The following is a 20,618-nucleotide window of genomic DNA, read 5'->3' as shown; positions in this document are numbered from 1 at the left end:
GCCGCCGCCGGGGTCGCCGGCTTGTGAGGTGGAAAAAGGTGTGAGCAGGCTGCATATGATGCCCTGAAAAGTGCGCGTTTCGTGTGTTGTCCGTGTCCGCATGCATATATTTGTGCTCATATGTATATATACAGCTGCTTTGCTCGTGTAAACGTCGGGTGTTTACCAAACTTTCGCAAATAAATGCCTAAACTTGATATGCTTTATAGGTGTAAAAAGAAACGCAGATCACAGATTTATATATAGAAGTGTCACGCTATAAATAATGCTACCGATAATAAAATGTAAAACTTCAAAACTCGGCCGTACTTTTCCTCCGTTTATACTACTTGTTTGCTTTTTGCACCTCCCAGGGCACTGGGGATAGAGCATTATTTGTAGCCTTCTTGGTTTCACTTTCAAACAAAGCTGTAGTGTTCAGGTCTCAGATCTGTGCGCGTCTTTAAGCTATGTGGTTCAGTCGTGCAGGGTGTTAATAGGGAATGTTTCCTACAAAAATGACTTTTGACAACGTGGAGCATGCATTCTGTATGGTTGATGCTAAATGTTCTGTGACAATTCTGTAGTGTGGATATACCTTTCTGTTGATGTCTTCAGGAATCGAAAGTTACTAAAATAAACTTTCTTTTGGATAAGCAAATACGATGGCTTCACTAATACTTCGAATGTTTATGGGTTTTTTTATGTGTCAAGTTCCCTAACACTAGTAAATAGTAGGTTAGGGCATAACACAATTAGCAAAACACACCTGCTGTTCCTTGCTGGGAATAGAGAAGCATTTTTTTAATATGCTTGTTAGTATTTTTAATGCATTCAGTATATGTGGGTGCGCTGAGGGGGTGTCTCTAAATTAAACTGGAAATTTAGGTTTGAAGCTGAAACTGTTGTCTTTAATTCACGCAGTGATAAGTCAAGGTATTAGAGGACTTGGTGACTACCATATGTGCTGCAGTAAATGGGTGAGAAGTGCAGAATAAATACATGTCCATCAAAACAAACAAGAAATCCCCAAAGCAGTCTGGTTGCTTTACAAGCAAAAAACCCTGATCTTTATTGCTTACAGCTACCCAGCCACTGGAGTGTACTGTAAATGCGAAGTCGTGCCTCCTAATCTTCAGATCACAGCACTAGCTGGCTGCTGTGTGTCTTACTTTGTTAGCACAGAAGTTTAGGGTGTTCTTAGTAATACACTGGGAAGCTCCTGCTGAAACAGGGTAACTCCTGGTTTCCAAGCCTTCCTTTTTGGAAAGAATAAATGCTAAGATTGTGTATTTCTTTCTCTTTAGTCCACACTGGTTAAAAATACTCACTCATGCATGTATTTAGTGCTTTGAGACAATGTTTAATAAAAGGGTTGGGCAGAGGGTGTCTTATTCAATGTTCAACATAAGCTTGATTGCAATATTGTCTTCTATACTCACTGCCTATATAGTGCACAGTGCTGAGACAGTAGCTATTCCAATGAAAGGCTCTTTAGCTTTAGTGACCTATGCATGCAGAGTTTAAATTAAGAAAGAATGCATGTGCAATGTAAAGTGTCTGAGGTTTGTTCTCCAAACTCACTTTGGAGTGTTAGTTCCATTAACTTCAAATAAAAACTAGGTTCCATTGCTTCTGGAAATAAAACTTGTGTTATTTAAGCACAGAGGTGCTTTAGAAAACTAGTTCTTGTCATTTAAAAAATATTTAAAATAAAAGCGTATTGAAGAAGTCTGATGTTCCAGCTTGGTAAGCATGCTAGGCAGCTCTTACTCTAGAGCATACTTAGTGCTCTCTGGCTATCTGTCTATAATGAAGGCCAGTTTTGTTAGTGTCTGCGAATGTGAGTATTTAAGTAGGCTTTGTAGCTTGTGTTTCTTTGCTCTGTTGTAACTGCACTGGGTACAGTGACTTAAATCACAGTTCTTAAAAATCCTGCAAAATGCTTCTTCCTGAGTTAAGAACCATGTGTTTAAAACTTTATCCTTCAGTCATATCCTGAAATGGTGGGGAGTCTAATGGAGGTTCTCGGTAGCCACAAACAATGTCTGTAGGCCAAGAATCCAGCCTGGCTGACCTGAGGGTCTCATAGAATCATAAAATGATTTGGGTTGGAAGGGACCTTAAAGACCATCTAGTTCCATCCCTCCTGCCTTGGGTGGGGACACCTCCCACCAGCCCAGGTTGCTCCAAGCCCCGTCCAACCTGGCCTTGAACGCCTCCAGGGATGGGGCAGCCACAGCTTCTCTGGACAACCTGGGCCAGTGCCTCACCACCCTCACAGGAAAGATTTCCTTCCTACTATCTAATCTAAATCTAAGTCTTTTTTCCCGCTGAGCTGAAGGCAGTGCACACAGATAAAGCAGTTGGCCCTGGTGAAGGCTGGGGCTTCCCATAGCTGTTATAGACGCATCTTTTAATTGGTACAAGTTCTGAAAGATGCTGTTCAATATTTACCTCTTAACTTTGGGGGGGGCTCTTGTGCAGTGAGTTGTTGGTTTCCAGCCAAGCCCTGCTGCACTCCTAGAATCTGGCTCTTTCTCCCTGGAGTAATCTGGGAGCCTGATTGCTCTCGTTGACAGCACAAACAACTCCGGAGTCAAATCCCTCTCCTCAGCAGCAGCTGAGTGATGTAGTGAGGTCTCATGTTTCAAAGGCTTAATTACTTTTACAAAATATATTACTCTCTGTCTGCTTTGGTAAGCTATCAGGTGCTTTCAGCGCAGGCGGAACTACACTTTGCTAAATAAATGAACAAAGAGTGTTTTGCATCTCAGTGTTGTTGATTGTTTCTCTTTAATCCTGGTTGCTCTTTCTTTGCTAATTTGCAAAATTCATTAATCCGCAGTGGGTTTCCCAATCATTACCATGAACCGTATGTTTTGTTTTGTTGTGTGTGTTGGTTTTGTTTTGTTGTTTTGTTGGTTTTTTTGTTTTTTTTTGTTTTTTTGTTTTTTTTTAAATTGCCACATTATTCTCCAGTAATAGCCTAGAACACCATTGTAAGCAATAGAGTTCTGGGAACTAGGAAGGAGCCATTGTTTGCTGCACTGCTCAGCGAGCTGTCAGGACGTTTTGGAAGGATGTGTGTAGCTTGAGCTTTTCATTTCACAGTATCTTACTGCGACATTAATGTGGTTTTTGTCAATCGTTAGTGCTTGTTGGAGGTGAACAACTTTCTTTGCGGCATGCTAACTCTTTAACCCACTTGTTGCTAAAGACAGCATTGGAAAGATTTAAATTCTTCTGGAGAGTGGTGTGGAAATTAACCATAATGTGCTGCTTTTTCTACTAATCCTTATTCCTTCTTCCATTCTTACTGATAAGATACTGACTGAAGAAACACTCGCCTCTATTTGGGATTCCTTTTGCGCCTTTCCAGGCCTCAGTCTCTTTCCAGCTTGAGTCTGATAAGTAGACACCATCACGTCTGGAAGTATTTCAGCAACGTGGATGACCTGGGCAGAGGGAGAAGATTTCTTTATCTCACTCCTTTGCTGGGACCAGGGCTCAGCGTTCTCTTCCCCACCAGCAATGCAACAGCACAGACAATCTGAGGTGAAATTTCTCTGCGTGGAGCACCAATCTGGAGCAAAATGCCCTGGCTGAACTGGTAAAATTTAGCTTCAAACTTTGAGATTTAGACTCAGTTCTGATTGACATCAGTCTGCTTTGGGAATGGTAGTGTTTGTACCTCTCTTTCCTTTAAAGAGAGAGAGAGGCAGAGACAGAAAAAGATTGTGGTTTTCCTTTCTGGACTTGAGAGGTGATCCACTCTTGAAGTTTACACTTGGAGCACTTTACCCACACAGCCACACTGATATCCTCGCAGAGGATTTCATGCGTTGACACAAATATATGAGCAGAGATGCACTTCATGTGACTGACTCACCTGTCGTAACCAAACCCAACCTGAATTGAAGGAAAGGCACATTTTTCCTTGTGCAACTTTGTCTTTTCAACTGCTCAACCTGTACTTGTGTAACATTACGGAGGGTGCCTGGTTGGGGGTCTCACTTTCTCACAACCCACCAATATGGCCATGCTGAGATAAATCTGTTTTCTGAAACTACGCTGGTCGGTAGGTTTGGCTATAAGCAAGTGCGGAGTTTGCAGTACTGTGCTGTTTTGCTGGGAGGGGACGCAGAACGTAGCAGCCTTTTTGCTTACCAAGGCTGGTTTAGAAACTGTGCTGTACTGTGGGTACACTGTGCTGTACTGTTGAAAGTGATAGGCTGAGCATGTGTGTGTTCTGTACTGTATGTGCAAGAATTGTGAGCGGGTATAACGGAGAATGCAGTTCCTTATTGGAAGGCATTGCCTTTTTGCAGATTCTATGTTGGTGCGACAGTTCTGTTTAAAGCTAAATATTTTGCAGACCATAAAGTGCAGCTCCTCAAAATGCCATGTGAAAGAGGGCATGCTCCCCCAAGTTTTTGCTGAAGTGCTTGTCTGAGTGCGGGTACTATGCATCAGCCCATGTGCTGAAAGTCTGTTCCTTTCCTGGACAGGAATGAGCCACATGGGAATAAATTAAGATCCTTGTGTCCACACTGTTGTGGTTGTGCTTCCTTTGACTTGAGCTTCATCCATATGCAGGAGCTTTGAGAGAGGCTTAGGACTTGTGTGTTCTCACTGCGCAGGAAGCTAAGCCATGGGTGCTCTCAGCAGGAGCTGTGCGTGGGGAAGCTTAGCTCCTCCTGCTAGGAGCCTGTCTGTCTGTTCGGAGCAGTCAGTGGAGAGAACAGTGTTCCTCTGGGTGTGCAGAGGAGACCACCTTCCTCCCTTGGGTGTGCTAGGCAGTAGGGAGCACCTTCCCCTCTTCCCCCGAGTTAGCAGCCTCTGCTGCCTGCATAGGGAGGGGTCATAAACTCCAAGATCCAAATTTTTCCCTTTCTCACAGACTGTTGGGGAGCTGAAATCAGATGCATAAACTCAGGCAGTGGGAACTGTGGTGATGCCCTTTCAGGGAGCGACAGCAGCTTTAACTATCACAGTTTATTCACGCCTTAGCTGACCTGCAACTTCCTTGCATAGCTGAGCAAATTTATGGACCTACCCAACCTTAGCAAAATTAGCGAGGCACTTTTCATCTGAAATAGTAGGCCACACAGAGCCTTTTGCACTTGTTTGGCTATGTTTTTCTTTAAGTTAACACATTGAGTTATTCTGGAATGACATACTTGTTCAAAGACAAGGCACTTAAATTGGTTTGGAAACGGACAAAGCTAAGTTGGTGCAACCCGTTTAGGGGAACAGGAATAGGGGATGAGTAGTGGTCACAAATGGAAGGGCTGCTGCAGCGCAAGAAGTTGCTGCTCCTCTGTCAGCTAAGCTGTAATCATTAACTTGGTGGGTGGGTGTACATACTCTGCCCAATTACCAAGTATAACATTACTGTGGCTCAGCAAACAAGTAGTATATTTATGTCATGGTAATTCAATCACTTTCATTTCATTGTTCGTCCCCTTAAACTGACACGATTGTCATATATTGATTTAGGTAGACTTTGCTTGGGAAACTTGAAGTGCTGTAGCTGTAAACCCAGAGCATGATTTAAACCAGTGGTAGCTCCTCTGTTCTCACTACACTTGTAGTGCTTTTTGTCCTAAAACAAATCTGTTTTTTTTTTTCAAAATAGTAACTTTAATCATTGTAATACATAAAAATAAATGTAAAAATTGTGTAGGAGAAAGCATTGGAGCACAAGAAGTGTGCAAGAGGGGTCCATTGATGAAGGAAGGTATTTTCTCTAATGAATCACTTTGATGGTTCTGCTACATACTGTGAAATGCTTCTAACAAGTTAACATACGGATTTGTGTCTGTTTGTTAGAAGTCTGTCTTCTCTGTTGATACTTGCATGGAGCAGCCCGTAAGGATAACATCTGTAGCACTTGTAAATTATATTAATAATGTAGATTTATAGCTATGCAGTACTGGTGTTGTAAGGGAGAATTGAAGTGTAGATTATTAGGTACACAGAGCAGAAAACAATCCTTTAAATAGGTAATACGTACAAATTGAATGCTATTTGCAAGGGCTCTGTATTTTATATTGTGCTCAGAATACTTTTTGTATTTAGTTTTCGTTAAGAGGAGGTAATCTTCCTGTTATATGGAGCCTCTTAAATTCAGTTGGGAGTGGAATTTGGTTGTATCTGAACCCCCCTCCCTAACAGGTGTCATGAAGGTCCTCTTGGGTGTTGTGGTTTATCTTTTAGAAACGTGTTTAAAGAGTGCTGCAGGATGGGGAATGGGATAAAGCAGATGGCAGTTTTAGCTTTGCAGTTTCTTCAGATGACAGTTAGCATTGTACTTAGTAAAGAACAGTTAAGTGTTTCCAGAAACTTAACTTACGGTATTTGAACACCTTCTAAATATAGGCTCCTCTGTGTTTGCTTTTTTCCTTTAAAATTTGGTATAACTGTAACACTGAGAAGGAAGTAATGTATAAATACATGGGAAAAGACTGATGACTTGTAGACTAATGACTTGTAACTAATTGTAGATGGTAGTGGAAATATTCATATCCCCATTTTACAAGTGGGGAACTCACAAGCCTACAGTATGGGTTGTCAAGAACTGAGCTGACGTGTCAGCACCCTGTTTTGTAGCTATATTTTTTGTAATTCTTTGCAGGTATAGCAGAAGCTTGGAGATGCTCTGCCCAGCAGGGAAGTGTTTGAGCTCTTGTGTTTTTGTTTTTGTTTTTCACCTTTTCTTCAAAATGCTTTGTGTCCAATAATCTCTTTTTTTTGGAAAACAAAGTGCAGAAAATGAAACAATAATGACAAAACCTGTTCTGGAAAGACTATGTGTAATTTATTCACTATAAGCTGAATCAAACTGAGTGAGTTTGAGTTTTTTTTCTTATACTGTAAAAGTATGCAGAGCATCATATGCTGATTAAAAAGGGGAGGGGCAGACTCTCTTTTTCAGAACACAAACGTTTAACTGTGCAGATCATATCCTTTAAAAAGCAGAAAAAGAGTACCCTGCGAGGGTGTAGACGTACAATAATCCCATTAGGAGTTTTGAAGCCTGTGCAGGTGTTGCCACGTTACGCTTTAATGGGTGTACCTAAATACTTCTGTTGTGCACGTATCATCTGAAACTTGGGTCAGTGCCAGAGTGTTGGGTTTGTTTTTTTTTTAAACAATTTGATTGAAATATGGTTTACTGACCCGAAATTGGCAAAACTGGTTTCTGGAATCACAGGATGAGTCGGCAGTAGTATCATGTGTTGGCTAAGTCCTGCTTTGGAGAAGTTTGGCTGTAAAGTACAGGGGGGAACTGAGGGGAATTCGGAGACAAAGCCTTGAAGGAGGTGGGTTGCGGTACTGACCTGCACTGTGATTATTTTTAGTTTTTCTTTTTAAGACCATTACATCTTGCCAATTTGTGCCTCTTTCTTGGCCTGCCTCGACTGCTGAGTCCTTAGGGTAGAGACTCTGCATGCTGCGCTGTGCTTGGTCCCGTTCAGGGCAGTGGAGCCTTTTCATCATAGCGCAGTGGGCTTCTGGGCACATCCAGATGAAACATGGGTAAGTTGAGGTGTTTAACCTGTCAATTCATTGCTCTAGCAATCAGTCAGGCTTCAGCTTTTATTCCATCTCCCCGTTCCACTCGCAATGTCTGGTCATGGGCAGAGGCTGGAGTCTCCTGCAATGTGTACTGCCCTCTTACAGTGTCTGGTGCATGGTGGTCCTTTTGGTGTGTTGCTGGATAGCAGTAATAACAGTGACCAAGCCTGGATGAACCACATCAGGGCTTCTCTCCCCCTGCTCTAGTCTGTAGTTCAGAAAAGTAGGTTGGATGTGTATGATGCAGCATGTAATAGCAGCCTGTGGTCAATCACATTTTCAAACTGCATGAAATGGGAAGCTTTAACTTCCTATCTCCTCACTCTATTAATTCCTTCTTTCTTTTCCTGACTTTTCTCTACATTTTGCTTTCTCCCACAAGGTGTAGGTTAGCTGACCTTTTCCTCTTCCAGTCTATCTGCTCGGTGGTATCTGTATCTGTTTCTTTCCATCAGTTTTGCTTCCTGAGGGAAAGTAAGCAAAAGGAACCCTAGGCTGACTTTAGTTGAAGCCAATGCAAATCGGGGTAAGACTGTTCAGCATCATTGTCCAGTAACAGCTTCACCCTGCTTGCTTGTCGCTTTGGTGGTGAGTCCAGGATGGACCTCTTGCTCCTGGACTTTTAGATGTATGTTTTCTTCTTAGCAGCTCTCAGCAGGTGAGATTTTCCTCCTTTGCTCCTTGTGAGCTGTGGCAGTATTGCCTGATGGCTGGGCAAGCAGGAATCCAAAGATCCCCTGCCACTGAGTCTGTTACAACATCAGGCTGTCACAGAGTTTGTCTCCCACTTACAGAAGAGTTGGGAATGCTGACTTGAAGGATGCTAATAAAGGGTGACTGCGGTTCAAACTCAAGTGAGCAAATGAATTTGTAGTTCTGATTGGTCTTGAAGTATGGACTTGAATGCATAAGCAAAGGTGCGTAGAGGTGGAACAGTAGATTTTGTCCATCTATGAAGTTTAAAGTGGTAATACTACCAGAAGAATTAAGAGGTGGAATAACAAAGAAGGCATCCAGTAGACAGCATTTATTCCAATTCTGAATTTGCAGAATTGGCCAGTCTGAAGAAACCATGGCAGAGTCTGTGGAGTCTTTCGCTATGCCCATCAGCAAGGTTTGGATTTGGGATCATCAGACTTTTTCCCCCTCCTTGGCCAACTATCATGTAAACACAGAGATTCCTCTTCTTGACTAGGCTGCAGTTTACCTTTTTGTGGTGCTTTAGGAAACACGATGAAAGAGGACAAGATCTCCATGCTTTTGCATGCCTTACACTTGTGCAATAGGACTTCTTTAACTGGGATCACGTTCTGTAGCAGTCCTGCAGTGAGAGGATGTATCTTCAGGGCTGGGTGGCATTGACTATATCAGCTGTCATAGCTATTGTAACTGCAACAATGGGAGCATCGACAAGTCTGATCAGTCTGAATAGACGCTCCAGCCCCAGATATCTAGCACTTCACCTCCTTTGTCATTTTTTCTCTCCCTAATGGACAGCTAGAGAAGGGGTTAACCAAGGTAGAGGGGCTGAAAAGTGTGGAGAGCAGTGAGTTTGTTTCTGTCTTTTCCTAAACCTCCCTTAGAAAGAGATTTATCTTGATTGATCAATTAGTTGTATCTTGTAGGTGATAAGTCTGCAAAACCCTCTGTGGAGAAGTGCTGAGCCACAGAAACTGTGCAACTTATCAAGAGGGGAAAGTTGCTTAGCACTTTGCAGGATGGGGCTTGAAGTGGTTACTGAATCACAGAGGAGGACTGAGTTGCTGTCTGTGTTGTGGTTTATACCATACTTCCAATGTGCCTTCAGCCATGTTCCTGCCTCCCCTAGGTCCCCTGCCCCCCACCATCCTTCTTGCTCCTGACATGTTGGGATCTCTTACAGTATGTGGCTAAGTGCCAGCACCTTCCCAGCACTTCCTCCTTGCCTAATGTCTAAGGCTGCAGGGCCTGTGCTGCACATGGACTTTTGGGGGATTGCAGTAACCCCTACAAGTGCTAGAAATTGCCAAATAAATATTCAGTGTGTTACAATGCACTAGATGAGAGAGTATATGCTTAGAAGCAGGTTCACCTTCTCTCCTTTCTTTATAAACCTTGACTGCCTGCTGTGTCTGGCTTGTCTCTGGCTCTTCCCCTGATTATGAGATACTGTGGGTTCAACCCTGTGGGTCATGCAAGGTAATTTCATTGCATCTCCACCTTTCCCCTCTAGGAAGAAATGGCACGAGCAGACTCTGCCCAGGCATGTGATTCTCCCAAACACTTTTCTTTCTGTGCCAAATCTCTGTTATGAAAGTGAAGGCTGAAACAGCCCAGCACTTTTTTTTTTTTTTCCGTTGCCATAAAGGTATATTTGGTGTATCTTGTTGTAAGGGGTACAACCACTGTTTTCCTGTGAAGCACCTACCCATTCCCATTCTGTTGATTTGACTCTGTCTTCCAAGAGCATTGATGTGCAAGCCAATAGCTGCTTTACTTGCTCTGAAACCTGTTCATAGGTGCTTATTTCCACTGCTACAACTAAGCGTTTGTTAACATTTTCATTATAGGTCAGCCAGTTAGTTTGCTGAAGTACTTCCTGGAAGATTTTTTGCAAGTGGAGTTCACTTTGTTTCCGAAATCTCAGTCTGATCCTTACTTCAGAGTGTCTTGGTTTGAGGTAAAACAGGACCAGTTTTGTTCAGTAACTTTACTTTTTAGCTCAGCTTCTTCTAACTACTGAAATTAACAGCATATTGTGCAGACACTGTTTGCTGACAGTATGATAAGACCTGTGTTTATAGCTGATGCCAAGACATGGCATGCAGAGAGGCTCTTGCTTATACTTACTGTTATAATAGCCAAGGTCAGCTCACTTTGTTATGTGCCCCATTGGAGGGTTGGAAGCGGAAAAGCATAGAGGGGTCCCACCTGCGTGGAGGAGTGGACAGGACAGGTGACCCAAACTTGACCAACAGGGTATTCCATTCCATCTGCCTCATGCTCAGTATAAAAGCTGAGGGATCAAAGGGCCAGCCCTCTTTCTTCAATGGCGGTCGTCCAAGGAGGACTCTGTTCATCTGCCTTTGGTCCCAATCCTGAATGCAGGTCAGGAATCCAGGTCCTGTCCATCCCTGAGTCCAGTCTGGGACTTCCCCAGTGTCAGCCGGTGATGTGATTGTCATCCCGGGAGCTTGATATGGTTTTGTATATATTTTATTATTTCATTTTTTATTTTATTATTATTATGTCAATAAGTAGTTTAGTTCCTTCTAAACTCATAAGTCTCTCTCTTTGGAGAGGTAGGGAAGAGCATCTGTCATTCTGCCTGAGTGGCTAATCCGTCCCAAACCACGACACAGAGTCAGGTCTCAAAGCTGGCTGAACTCCTCCAGTCAGGAATCCAACACAGAATAAGCTCTTTAACCACTCACACTTTTCCTTCCTCCTGTAGCCTTGTTAACAAAGCTGTGTGTAACTCCAGAGCTTGCAAAAAACCAACGTATGTCCAAGTTAAAATTTGCCTCTATGTTTTCAGACGACCACAAAAAGTAGGGCTGCAAGAAATGTCCGGAGGTCATTCTGTCCTTCTCCCCACTCCAGAAGGTGGTCAACCATACCTTATCTGTTACTGAGACTGGTTATTTAAACTGTTCTCAAAAGAAAATTCAAAGCCTTGAAAATGAATGTGGTATAGTGTGAAACATCACTCCCTGCACTTGGAACTGCACCCTTTAGAAAGCAGTTGAGCCCCATATGATTTGTGTGTTGCAGGAGGTATGTGACATGCATCTAAATTCTTGCTCAGACTTGATCAGAAGGTGCTTCCTGTGGCATTAGCAACTTGATTGAGAGAAATACTATGGCCTGTAATTATCAGAAATACCATCGTTTTATTTGAGGTGCCTAAAATAGTGCTTATAAAAGTCCCAGTGCTTTTATAGTCAAGCTAAAGTGACTTTTGGGTATCCCTGGGTTTGAAAGCATGATGTGAGACATCTTAAAGCATCCTGATTTGTAGGGAGCACTGAGTATGCATCAGAACTGGAGGCCCTTGAAATTACCAGTTACTTCTGGTTGATTCTTATCTACTGGTTAGGAACCCACAGGCTCCTTACTGAGGAAACACCTGCTCTTATAATAGCCAAGGAGAGACCAAGGGTGGGAAATCCATCTGCATAATCTGATGAGCATTAAACTAACCAAGTCAAAAGCCAAGGAACTTACTTAATCTTCTGTGATCTTTTCCCCCTCCCTCATGCAGAGGTAAGTTAAGGACACAGTTGCATCTCCCAGTCTTGGGGTGTTACTGGGCCTGTGCTCAAAATAATATGCACGAAAAGCAAGTCTCTGATGTGTGGAATTAATAATATGGGAGACAACGAGGACAGCTGAATGGACTTCCAGAGTGCAAAGCTGCAGTGTGCCATAAGGGCACTCGAGCCAAATTCCCATTTCCTGCAGTGAAGCCAGGTGCAAATGCTTCATCCCCAGGTCTTGAGGGGGTGGCATATTGTGTATAGCGTGCGTGTGTCTGCCAGGGCAGTGTTGGCTGGTAAAGCAACTCGTCTGTCTTCAGGTCTTGTCTCAAATTGCACACCCCTCATGTTTGAAGAGAACATCCCTGCTGACATGGAGTTAGTAGGTAGTGAAAGCTGCCTGAAGTTCAGTTCCTGTGTGGGGTTGTGAAGGGAATGGAAGGCAGAGTAGGAGCAAAAGGAGGACATCCACCAGCTTTGTTTCTTTCTGAGGAGCCTGGAGGAGTGGTGGTGTAGCCCTTACTTTCTGCAGCCATAGAATGAAATGGGTGCAACCCTCAATTAATAATCTTATCTGACTTCAAGGTTGCGGTGAGGTGGTGTGAGGTGGTGCAGTAAACCTCTCCTGCAGTTGTAGGAAAGTCTGGGCAAGATGATCATGGGCCTGCTGCTTCTCTGAGATATGGGGAGTAGCATATGGTGGCACAAGCTTCCAGCTATTGCTGCTGTCATGAAAAAGGGACCGAGCGTCTGCTTTGGTGGCTGCAAGGAGCCTATGCGGGGGAGTAATGCTTGGAGCAGCAGTGTGAGGATGCCTGCTCCAGCTGCCCTGCTGTCTCGGTGTGGTTCTGGCTGCTGGCTCTGTCCTACCTTCAGAAAGGCTCAATCGCTGCCTTTCACGCCTGTGAGAGCAGCACGGCTTCGGAGGTGCTCTTTCTCTTGACATGCTGACTAACAGAACTGGGGCCAGGCACTGTCTGGGGTTCAGGGCTCTGCTACATCCTCGCTGGGTGGCCCCAAGCAGGTCACTTCACCACGGTGTGAAGTGTGAGTTGTGAGCGCCAGCTCTTCGAGTTAGGAACAGGGTCTTACTATGTGTCTGCAGAGTGCTAAGTAATGAGAGACCCTGGTCTCTGCACAGCCTCCATGTGCTACTGTAATGTAAATAATAATGTGGAGATAAAGATGAGGTCAAGGAACATCTCTTAAACTTGATAATTTTCCCTGATGGGAAGATTTATATTGCTGTTTCTGGCTGGGCTGGAATTGCGCCAGTTTTTGATCAGTGTCCAAGTAACCACGCAGAAATACTGTACCGAAGGGGGAAAAAAACCATTGCTGGGCTCCATGCTACAATAAAGCTTGCTACCTTCTAATTTTGCAATCAAAACAAATACCATCCTGTACTGCGTGAACAGCAGCAAGGCAGTGAGCCATCCGTTAAATGTTCGGCACTGCCAAAGGAAGTGGCAGAACCGTTAGCTGAAGCAGCAGGCTTACTGGCACAGCGCACATTTCATGGGGCTTTATAGCTTCTTTTAAAATAGTCTCCACCACTGCAGACAGTCTGTGGGCTGCATCAGCTGAGTAAAATGTTATCCTGCTAGTTTAGGGAATTATTAACATGTTTTCTCCATGCCAACTGTCTCTCCACTGACTGACCCATGCAAGCAATTCAATGAAAGAAAAGTTAAAAAAAAAACCACCAACCCTTCCAACCTAGCTGGGTTTTTTTTGATTACTAGTTTGGCTGAGGGATGAGCCAAACCCTGTAGCTTTGCTGGATGCCACAATGAGGTTGCAACTTAGCACAAAAGGACAGACTTAAACTCCAGAGAAGCAAGATTTATTTGAGAGTTTGGGTTTGGGTTTTGCTTTTAATTATTGTCTCAGACTGGGATGAGTAAGAAGGAGGAGAAATGCACAGTGTGGGAAGCAGTGTACGCTCTTCATGTGTGACAGCAAAAGGGTGTACTTTAAATTTGTAATATCAGAACTGTACATGTACAGCCAGAAAAATCAAGAACAGCTTCTGTTACTTGAACGTTATAGTTCTGAGGAACAAGATAAGTAGTAATTTCAAAATTTAAACTTAAGAAGTTATTATTCTAGGGCTAAGAGAAGTCCGACCTTAGGCCCTCTCTGGAAGATGCACATGTTATCTGTGCCAAGGCTGGTTTTGGCAGTCTTCATTCCAGGCTTGTGCAGTGATGTCCTGGTTCATGACTGGGCTCCCTAATAGTTTAAGTAATTATTGATACTAATACAATTTCAGGAGATGCTGAAGTGCTTAGACTAGAGCTGTGTATTTTGAGTCTACTTGTAGTTACGGGACAATTTGTGTAAGCTTGCTTGTTTTTTGTGTGTGAGGCTACTTAACTGTTGCGTTGGATGAGTTGTATGGTAAGTTGGGATGTCAGATGGTCACGTGTCTCACTTTCCTCATTTGATAAATGGGGTCTGACAACTGATTTCTCAGGCAGGACCATGGTCTCTCCGAATTCAACATCATACCTTTTTGGACGTTTCCAAAGCATTTGCACCCTCAGTTTCCAGATTCCTCATAATCCTGCCTTTTACATTCTTAAAAATAATATAATTTTGAAACTTTAGAGGTACAAGAATGGATGTAGAAAGAAATTTTTAGTTTTAAAAATGAAGGCATGATCTGATACCAAAGCAGCCTCCCCAGCAAATGATGAGGAAGCTGATGGACCAAGGGTTAAGAGGGTGCAGTGAGGCACATGCACATTACAGCTGCATTCATGCCAGGAACAGATACTTCCAGTGCTGCTGAAAGAGCCCAGGTAGCTATTCCTGTCTTCCAGCTGCAGGATCCAGTGTTTAAATGACAGTGCTGCTAACACATTTGAGGTTTGTATCCACTTTTGGTTGTAATAGCCAATGAGTTGGAGCGCGCAAGTTAAAGAGGATCAGCTGTCAGAGGACTAGCTGAGTTGGCTGTCATGATTCTGCCCCTCCTACTTTCGGTAATGTTCTTAATTAAAATCCTTTCTGAGTTGTGTCACTGATGACTGTTACATGCTTCTCTTGTGTGGACTGTACAAGCCTTGTTTAAGCTTGATGATTAAAATGTGCATGTGAAGAGGCAGTGCATGTCCCAGAGAGTTTGCAGGCTGGCTGGGTGGAGCAAATGAAGACGGAAAGGAACTATCGCTATCGCCATGGCACAGATGAGGAGCTGTGGTGTGAAGATACTGAACACCTTGGCTAAGGTCAGAGAGGGGGTTTGGGAGAGGTAGGAGCTAGATCTGTGGTTTTTGAATTACAGTTCTGGGATTTAAGGGTAATTTTTAAAGTATTTTTTATTGTCAGATGCAGTTTGACAGGTAGGAGGAAATCAGGAAATTCAAATGAAAAGAGAATTGTTGTATTTAACCTTAGGTTATTTAAGGGGAAGACTTAAGTTACACTGTATAGTTTCAAACTTGTGACTGAAACACTCTATAGCAGTAGGAATTGCTCTCTGTGGGTGTTTTATTTCCTGTTAATCCTTGCATTGGATTCAGTTTGTTAATCAAGAAGACAGCAAACAAAATGTTTCAATGTAGTCACCAGGGGCCTGCAGTCAGTGTTGCACACGCTCGGATGATGGCCTTGGGGTCTGAAATCCATGCAGAGAGCTGCCCAGAACAAGACTGAGTGAAAATTCCCAATTACCTTTTTTTCTTCTTTGTAATTCTTTGTCTGTTCCCCCCCTCCCTTTCATCTGAAGATTGCATTTTGCAATATTTCTGCTGCTGCTTTGAGCTGATGGAACATCAGGAGAGAACGTTCCAAATCTGAAATCCCAAGTAATATCCTAGTTTTGAAATTCCTTGCTCAGAGGATGCCAGCATCCCTCTTGGCTGCTTGGTGATCACCCTGCAACACGACCAGCATGATCAGATGAGAGGGCTGGGGAACAGAGACTAGTCCTTTTTGAACTGCTAAGCTGGGGTCTTGACTTTTCAAAGAATGGATACAAGAGTCCCGATTCTGGATCTATACTTGTGCCATATAGATGGCACAAGAAGGTCCCACTGTCATTTCTCCTTTTTCCTCCATCCTTGGAATATAATGGGTCTTGTGAATGGACAGTAGCAGAGTCATAACTGGTCTTATCTATTCCCTGCACACATAAGCATACACGCACACAGGGATTCGTTATAGGTTTTCAACAATTTCTTTTTCCATAGAAGCACTATAAAAAATTAACTATACAGTTAGCTCTAAAGAAATAAACCAGATCTGGTTTCTGGGAGCCAGGAACACCTGCGAGCCAAGCCAAACTGGCCCATGGCAAGTTGCGCCAAGCAGCCACAGCACCCAGAGCACTTGGGTGACCCTGATGGGTGGCACCTGGAACACTGGCCACTTCGTGGTGTGGTTCCCTGTGCCACAACATCACCAGGGTGCCAGGGTGTTCTCCTAGTTATGGAGCTGCTGGGGCAGCAGCTGGCCTCCAGAATGCTGTCCTGGTTTGAGATAAAACAGGACCATTTTGGTTCAGTAACTTTACTTTTTAGCTCAGCTTCTTCTAACTACTGAAATTAACCACTGTTTGCTGACAGTATGATAAGACCTGTGTTTATAGCTGATGCCAAGACATGGCATGCAGAGAGGCTCTTGCTTATACTTACTGTTATAATAGCCAAGGTCAGCTCACTTTGTTATGTGCCCCATTGGAGGGTTGGAAGCGGAAAAGCATAGAGGGGTCCCACCTGCGGGGAGGAGCGGACAGGACAGGTGACCCAAACTTGACCAACAGGGTATTCCATTCCATCTGCCTCATGCTCGTATAAAAGCTGAGGGATCAAAGGGCCAGCCCTCTTTCTTCAATGGCGGTCGTCCAAGGAGGACTCTGTTCATCTGCCTTTGGTCCCAATCCTGAATGCAGGTCAGGAATCCAGGTCCTGTCCATCCCTGAGTCCAGTCTGGGACTTCCCCAGTGTCAGCCGGTGATGTGATTGTCATCCCGGGAGCTTGATACGGTTTTGTGTATATTTTATTATTTCCCTTTTTATTTTATTAATATGTCATTAAGTAGTTTAGTTCCTTCTAAACTCGTAAGTCTCTCTCTGAAGAGAGGTAGCGGGGAGCATCTGTCGTTTGCCCAGTGGCTGGTTCGGTCCAAACCACAACAAATGCAAATGCCTCTGCTACCTGGGCAACCCTGAGAAGACCAATATTTAAACATCCCTTTCTGCTGCAGATCTGTTTATGTTTGTACACACCTATTTTTGTAAAAATCCCCCAAATTAGGTATGTGTTTACTTTTTGTCATCATCTAATCAGCAACTCAAAGGGTAAGTTGATGTTCTATATTTAGTCCATATATTCAGTAAAGATGATTAGGGATGTATCAAAGAAGAGGTAGGTTTTTTCCCCTAGGATTTCTTAATGCTTTCTGCTTCTTCCTGTATTACTGCAGCTTCTGTCCCTGCTCATGTTTGTCTGTGCAACCAAGAAGCATATGTCAGCGAGAGTATTTGTGTGGCTTTCTGAACATACTTGAAATAATTTGCCTCAAGAAAGTGATTGTGGTCTGTTTGCCATGAGAAGAGTAGCTGCAGTCCTGATGTGAATTGTAATACCAAATGTTATGGAAGATGACATAGCAAAGCTGTTTACCATATGGTATACAAGACACAGTGATACTGGACCATTTTTTTCCTTAGAGTTTGCTGGGAAAAGAATAGACTACAATAACGAATTTTTGTATTCTTCTGCATTTCATATGTGCCTTTAAGAGAGAGCATGACAGTGTTCTCTTAGCCAGGTCATGGGATATAGGTATAATATTAATTATTATTTATATTGAGCCTGTATACTGAGACTTCTGTACAAAACTAAGGGCTCAGTCAGGTACGTGTAGTAAGGGTAATAGTAAGACATTTATGAGATTCAAAGTGCAGGTCACTTCAAGTTAGGATGCTTCTGGTGACACCTTTCATTCACAACTGTTCAGAGCACCTCCCTGTGCCCTTTCTTTTATTGCTCTGGATCGAGGTTCCCTGACAGCTGTCGTCCGCTCTTGATTATGGGTTTTTAGATTAACCATTGCACCAGTGCAGAGACTTGTAAGCTGAGCCCGTGCCAGCAAGCATGGGTCTAGAGACAATGCAGTTAAGTTTATGTGGAGCTGCAAGCAGTGGATTTACTAGCTTGGATCAGCACATTTGTAGGAATCTCTGCATTACATCCCAACTGTATTCATAATCCTGTGAAACTTAGTGGCTTTCTGCAGGCTGTGAATTTGGGAATTGCTGTTCCACTGTATCTTGGGCCTTGAACTGTCCCCATCATCAAGATAAAGTGTGTTGCGAGGGAACAAAGCAGATGGGGTAAAGAACCTGAGTTAAGACACTCCTGCTGTTGATTGAACATGCCTACTTCAAGTAAGTATTTACAAATTGTCCTCTTCCTCTCATTTGATCTAGGTTGTATGGTTGGACCCTGGAAATGGGATGTCAGTCCCGTTCAGGGAGCATAAAGGAAGAAAGAAAATCTCCCAGTTGCTGCTGCTGTGACAGCGAGTGAGAGCAAGAGCAGGAAAATGTCGACAGTCACATCAGCAATCCAGGCTCCTCAGGGCCCAGTGAATCCCCCGCCTCCGGAGGTCACTAATCCTAATAAGCCTGGCCGGAAGACCAACCAATTGCAATATATGCAAAACGTTGTGGTAAAGACCTTGTGGAAGCATCAGTTTGCTTGGCCTTTCTACCAACCTGTTGATGCAATTAAATTGAATTTGCCGGTATGTATCTATCATCTTCTGCTTGGTATTCTGTTCTTAGAAAGCTTTGTGTTGGTGAGATCAGTTTTCTGATCACTGGAACAGAATGGTTAAGTTGCTTTTAGGGATTTCCTTGAATGCTCTTAGACTCACTGAATTAGAAGATGATGTCTTTCAAAGCTGGAGAGGTGTGAGTCTCTGAAGGAAAAAAATGCTTCTCACTTAGTGAGGGAGGAGAAGAGCACACAGGAAAGCTATCTTAGAGCATCTGAAGCAGCGCGTTGTGTGTGGCTTACCTCTGGTTACTTTTGAGTGTCTTCACCCCTTATCCTGCCTCTGTCCAACTTGAGTGAGAGCCTTGAAGCCTATGCTCTTCTGAGCATTTGGCATTGGGCTCAATGTAACTTGCGTTTCCGATAGGCTTTCCTCGATTTGCCACTGACTTCAGTGTTGAGGAAGACAGGAGAAGCTAATTACCAAGGATACTCTGGAGCAAGATATTTTCAAATGCTGTACTGGAAGTAGAAATAACAGAACGGTTGCATTGACCCATCTGCCTTCTGTGCCCGATGACGTATACTCTTTTCTCTGTCAGACCAGAAAGTAGAAGATAGAGCCCACTTATTCATAAATGACCAAAGTTTACTAAGCTGCTTTCTTCCAAGGAATAGAGCCACACATTCTTCACGTCTCCAAAGGGGTCCTGTGGGTGTAAAAACGCAGCAGTGGAGGCATACCCCTACCTGCCTGCTTCAGTTAAATACAGACACCACTGCTCCCCCAGCTACCCTCCTGTCTGCTCAGCCAGGCACCCCATTGCAAATTAACTCTGGCTGCTTTGAGCAAGAGGGTTGCATGTAGGATTGGAGGGAGCATGGTTCTGGGTTGTAAGGTCAGGAGAGCTCCAGTTACTGCAGGTTGCAACCCAATTTTATGGACTCGATCAGGAGTCGTTTGAACTCTGTGATGTTGTTGATGGATAGTATTTAAAGTGCTAGCCAGAAGAGTAAAAGACTTAACAGCTATATAATATTTCTCTAGGTCTGTGGTCATTTGTGTCTTCTTTTTGCGGATTTAGTTTCTCAGTGAGGCATTTTGAAGTGGTTTTAGGGCAGATTACCAGAAAATTTAAAGGAGGAGTCAGTTGGAAGAATAGTTGTTTTTTGTGTGTGGCCTAAATCTGAACAAGCCCAGTAGCCAGCAGGATTGCCTTTTCTGCTTTAGCTTGTCTTGCCTGGAAATATTGCTGTCTTGGGTCATGCTAGAGGGTTGGGCTCAGAGGGTGACCGGTGGCCTGTACGTGGCTTCATGCGCACGTGCAGTGAGAGGGTTTGCTGCTCTTCTCCAGAATGAGAAAATTACAGTGTATAACCTGGCATGCCTGGAGCGTCTCCAGGCTAATCACAGCCTCTACAGATGCTTGAGACCAGCCCAGAGCGAAACTGGGTTAACATGTGGTGGAACCCTTTTAAGAACTGAAATGCCCTTAAAAAGAGAGACTGAAACTTTTAGCGTGGTCTTAGCCGCTGCTGGCACTGATAAATTTCTGTAAGTGCCAGATGCAGTCTTTTAAAAAGGGAGGCAGAAATGCTGTTTCCCAGATAGCAGCCAGCTCACCATTGCACTGAACACCCTGCCAAAGCTGCGCTGACCCTGCTGCCCCAACTTCTGGTCCCACGCGAGCACGAAGCACATCACTGCAGTGTTGGTCATGCTGTCAGGTGCGGCACAATCTGAAATGGCGCCTAAAGCATCGTAAGAGGTATCAGGGCTGCAAACAGCATCCTGGGAGAACTGCTCAGAAAATGTTTTCCTCCACATACTACGTTTACTGCTTTCCCAGTCCGGCTGTCCTTATAAAAAACTGATAATGTCTAAGTAGCCATTTCTGTGTGTATGTGTGTGTTGTAGCACGTACTGGGGGAGTTATGGAAGGTTGGTGGTTGTGGAAGGAGTTCTGGTGCGTTGTAGTCAAGTTCATAATAATGTTAGACTAAAAGGCTACCAATTAGAAAATAAATGAAAGCAAAGATGGTATTTGCACAAAAATTCGGGGATGTGTTTTTGGGGAGGAGGAG

At 43.6% G+C, this 20,618-nt stretch overlaps 1 protein-coding gene across 1 annotated transcript in view; it reads left to right on the top strand.

The window, feature by feature from the left end:
* Nucleotides 1-20,618, top strand: part of BRD3 (bromodomain containing 3) — a 38,628-nt gene that overhangs the window by 781 nt on the left and 17,229 nt on the right. The window contains exon 2 of the mRNA XM_009892253.1: nucleotides 18,245-18,561. Coding sequence (XP_009890555.1) covers nucleotides 18,361-18,561 — 201 coding nt within the window. The 5' untranslated portion in view covers nucleotides 18,245-18,360. The remainder of the gene's footprint in view (nucleotides 1-18,244; nucleotides 18,562-20,618) is intronic.

The sequence above is a fragment of the Charadrius vociferus genome, unplaced genomic scaffold (assembly GCF_000708025.1).
Source record: "Charadrius vociferus isolate BGI_N301 unplaced genomic scaffold, ASM70802v2 scaffold549, whole genome shotgun sequence".
In the NCBI taxonomy this organism is placed as follows: Eukaryota; Metazoa; Chordata; class Aves; order Charadriiformes; family Charadriidae; genus Charadrius; species Charadrius vociferus.
The sequence above is the reverse complement of the archived record's forward strand: the minus strand, read 5'-3'. Positions and strand labels throughout refer to the sequence as shown.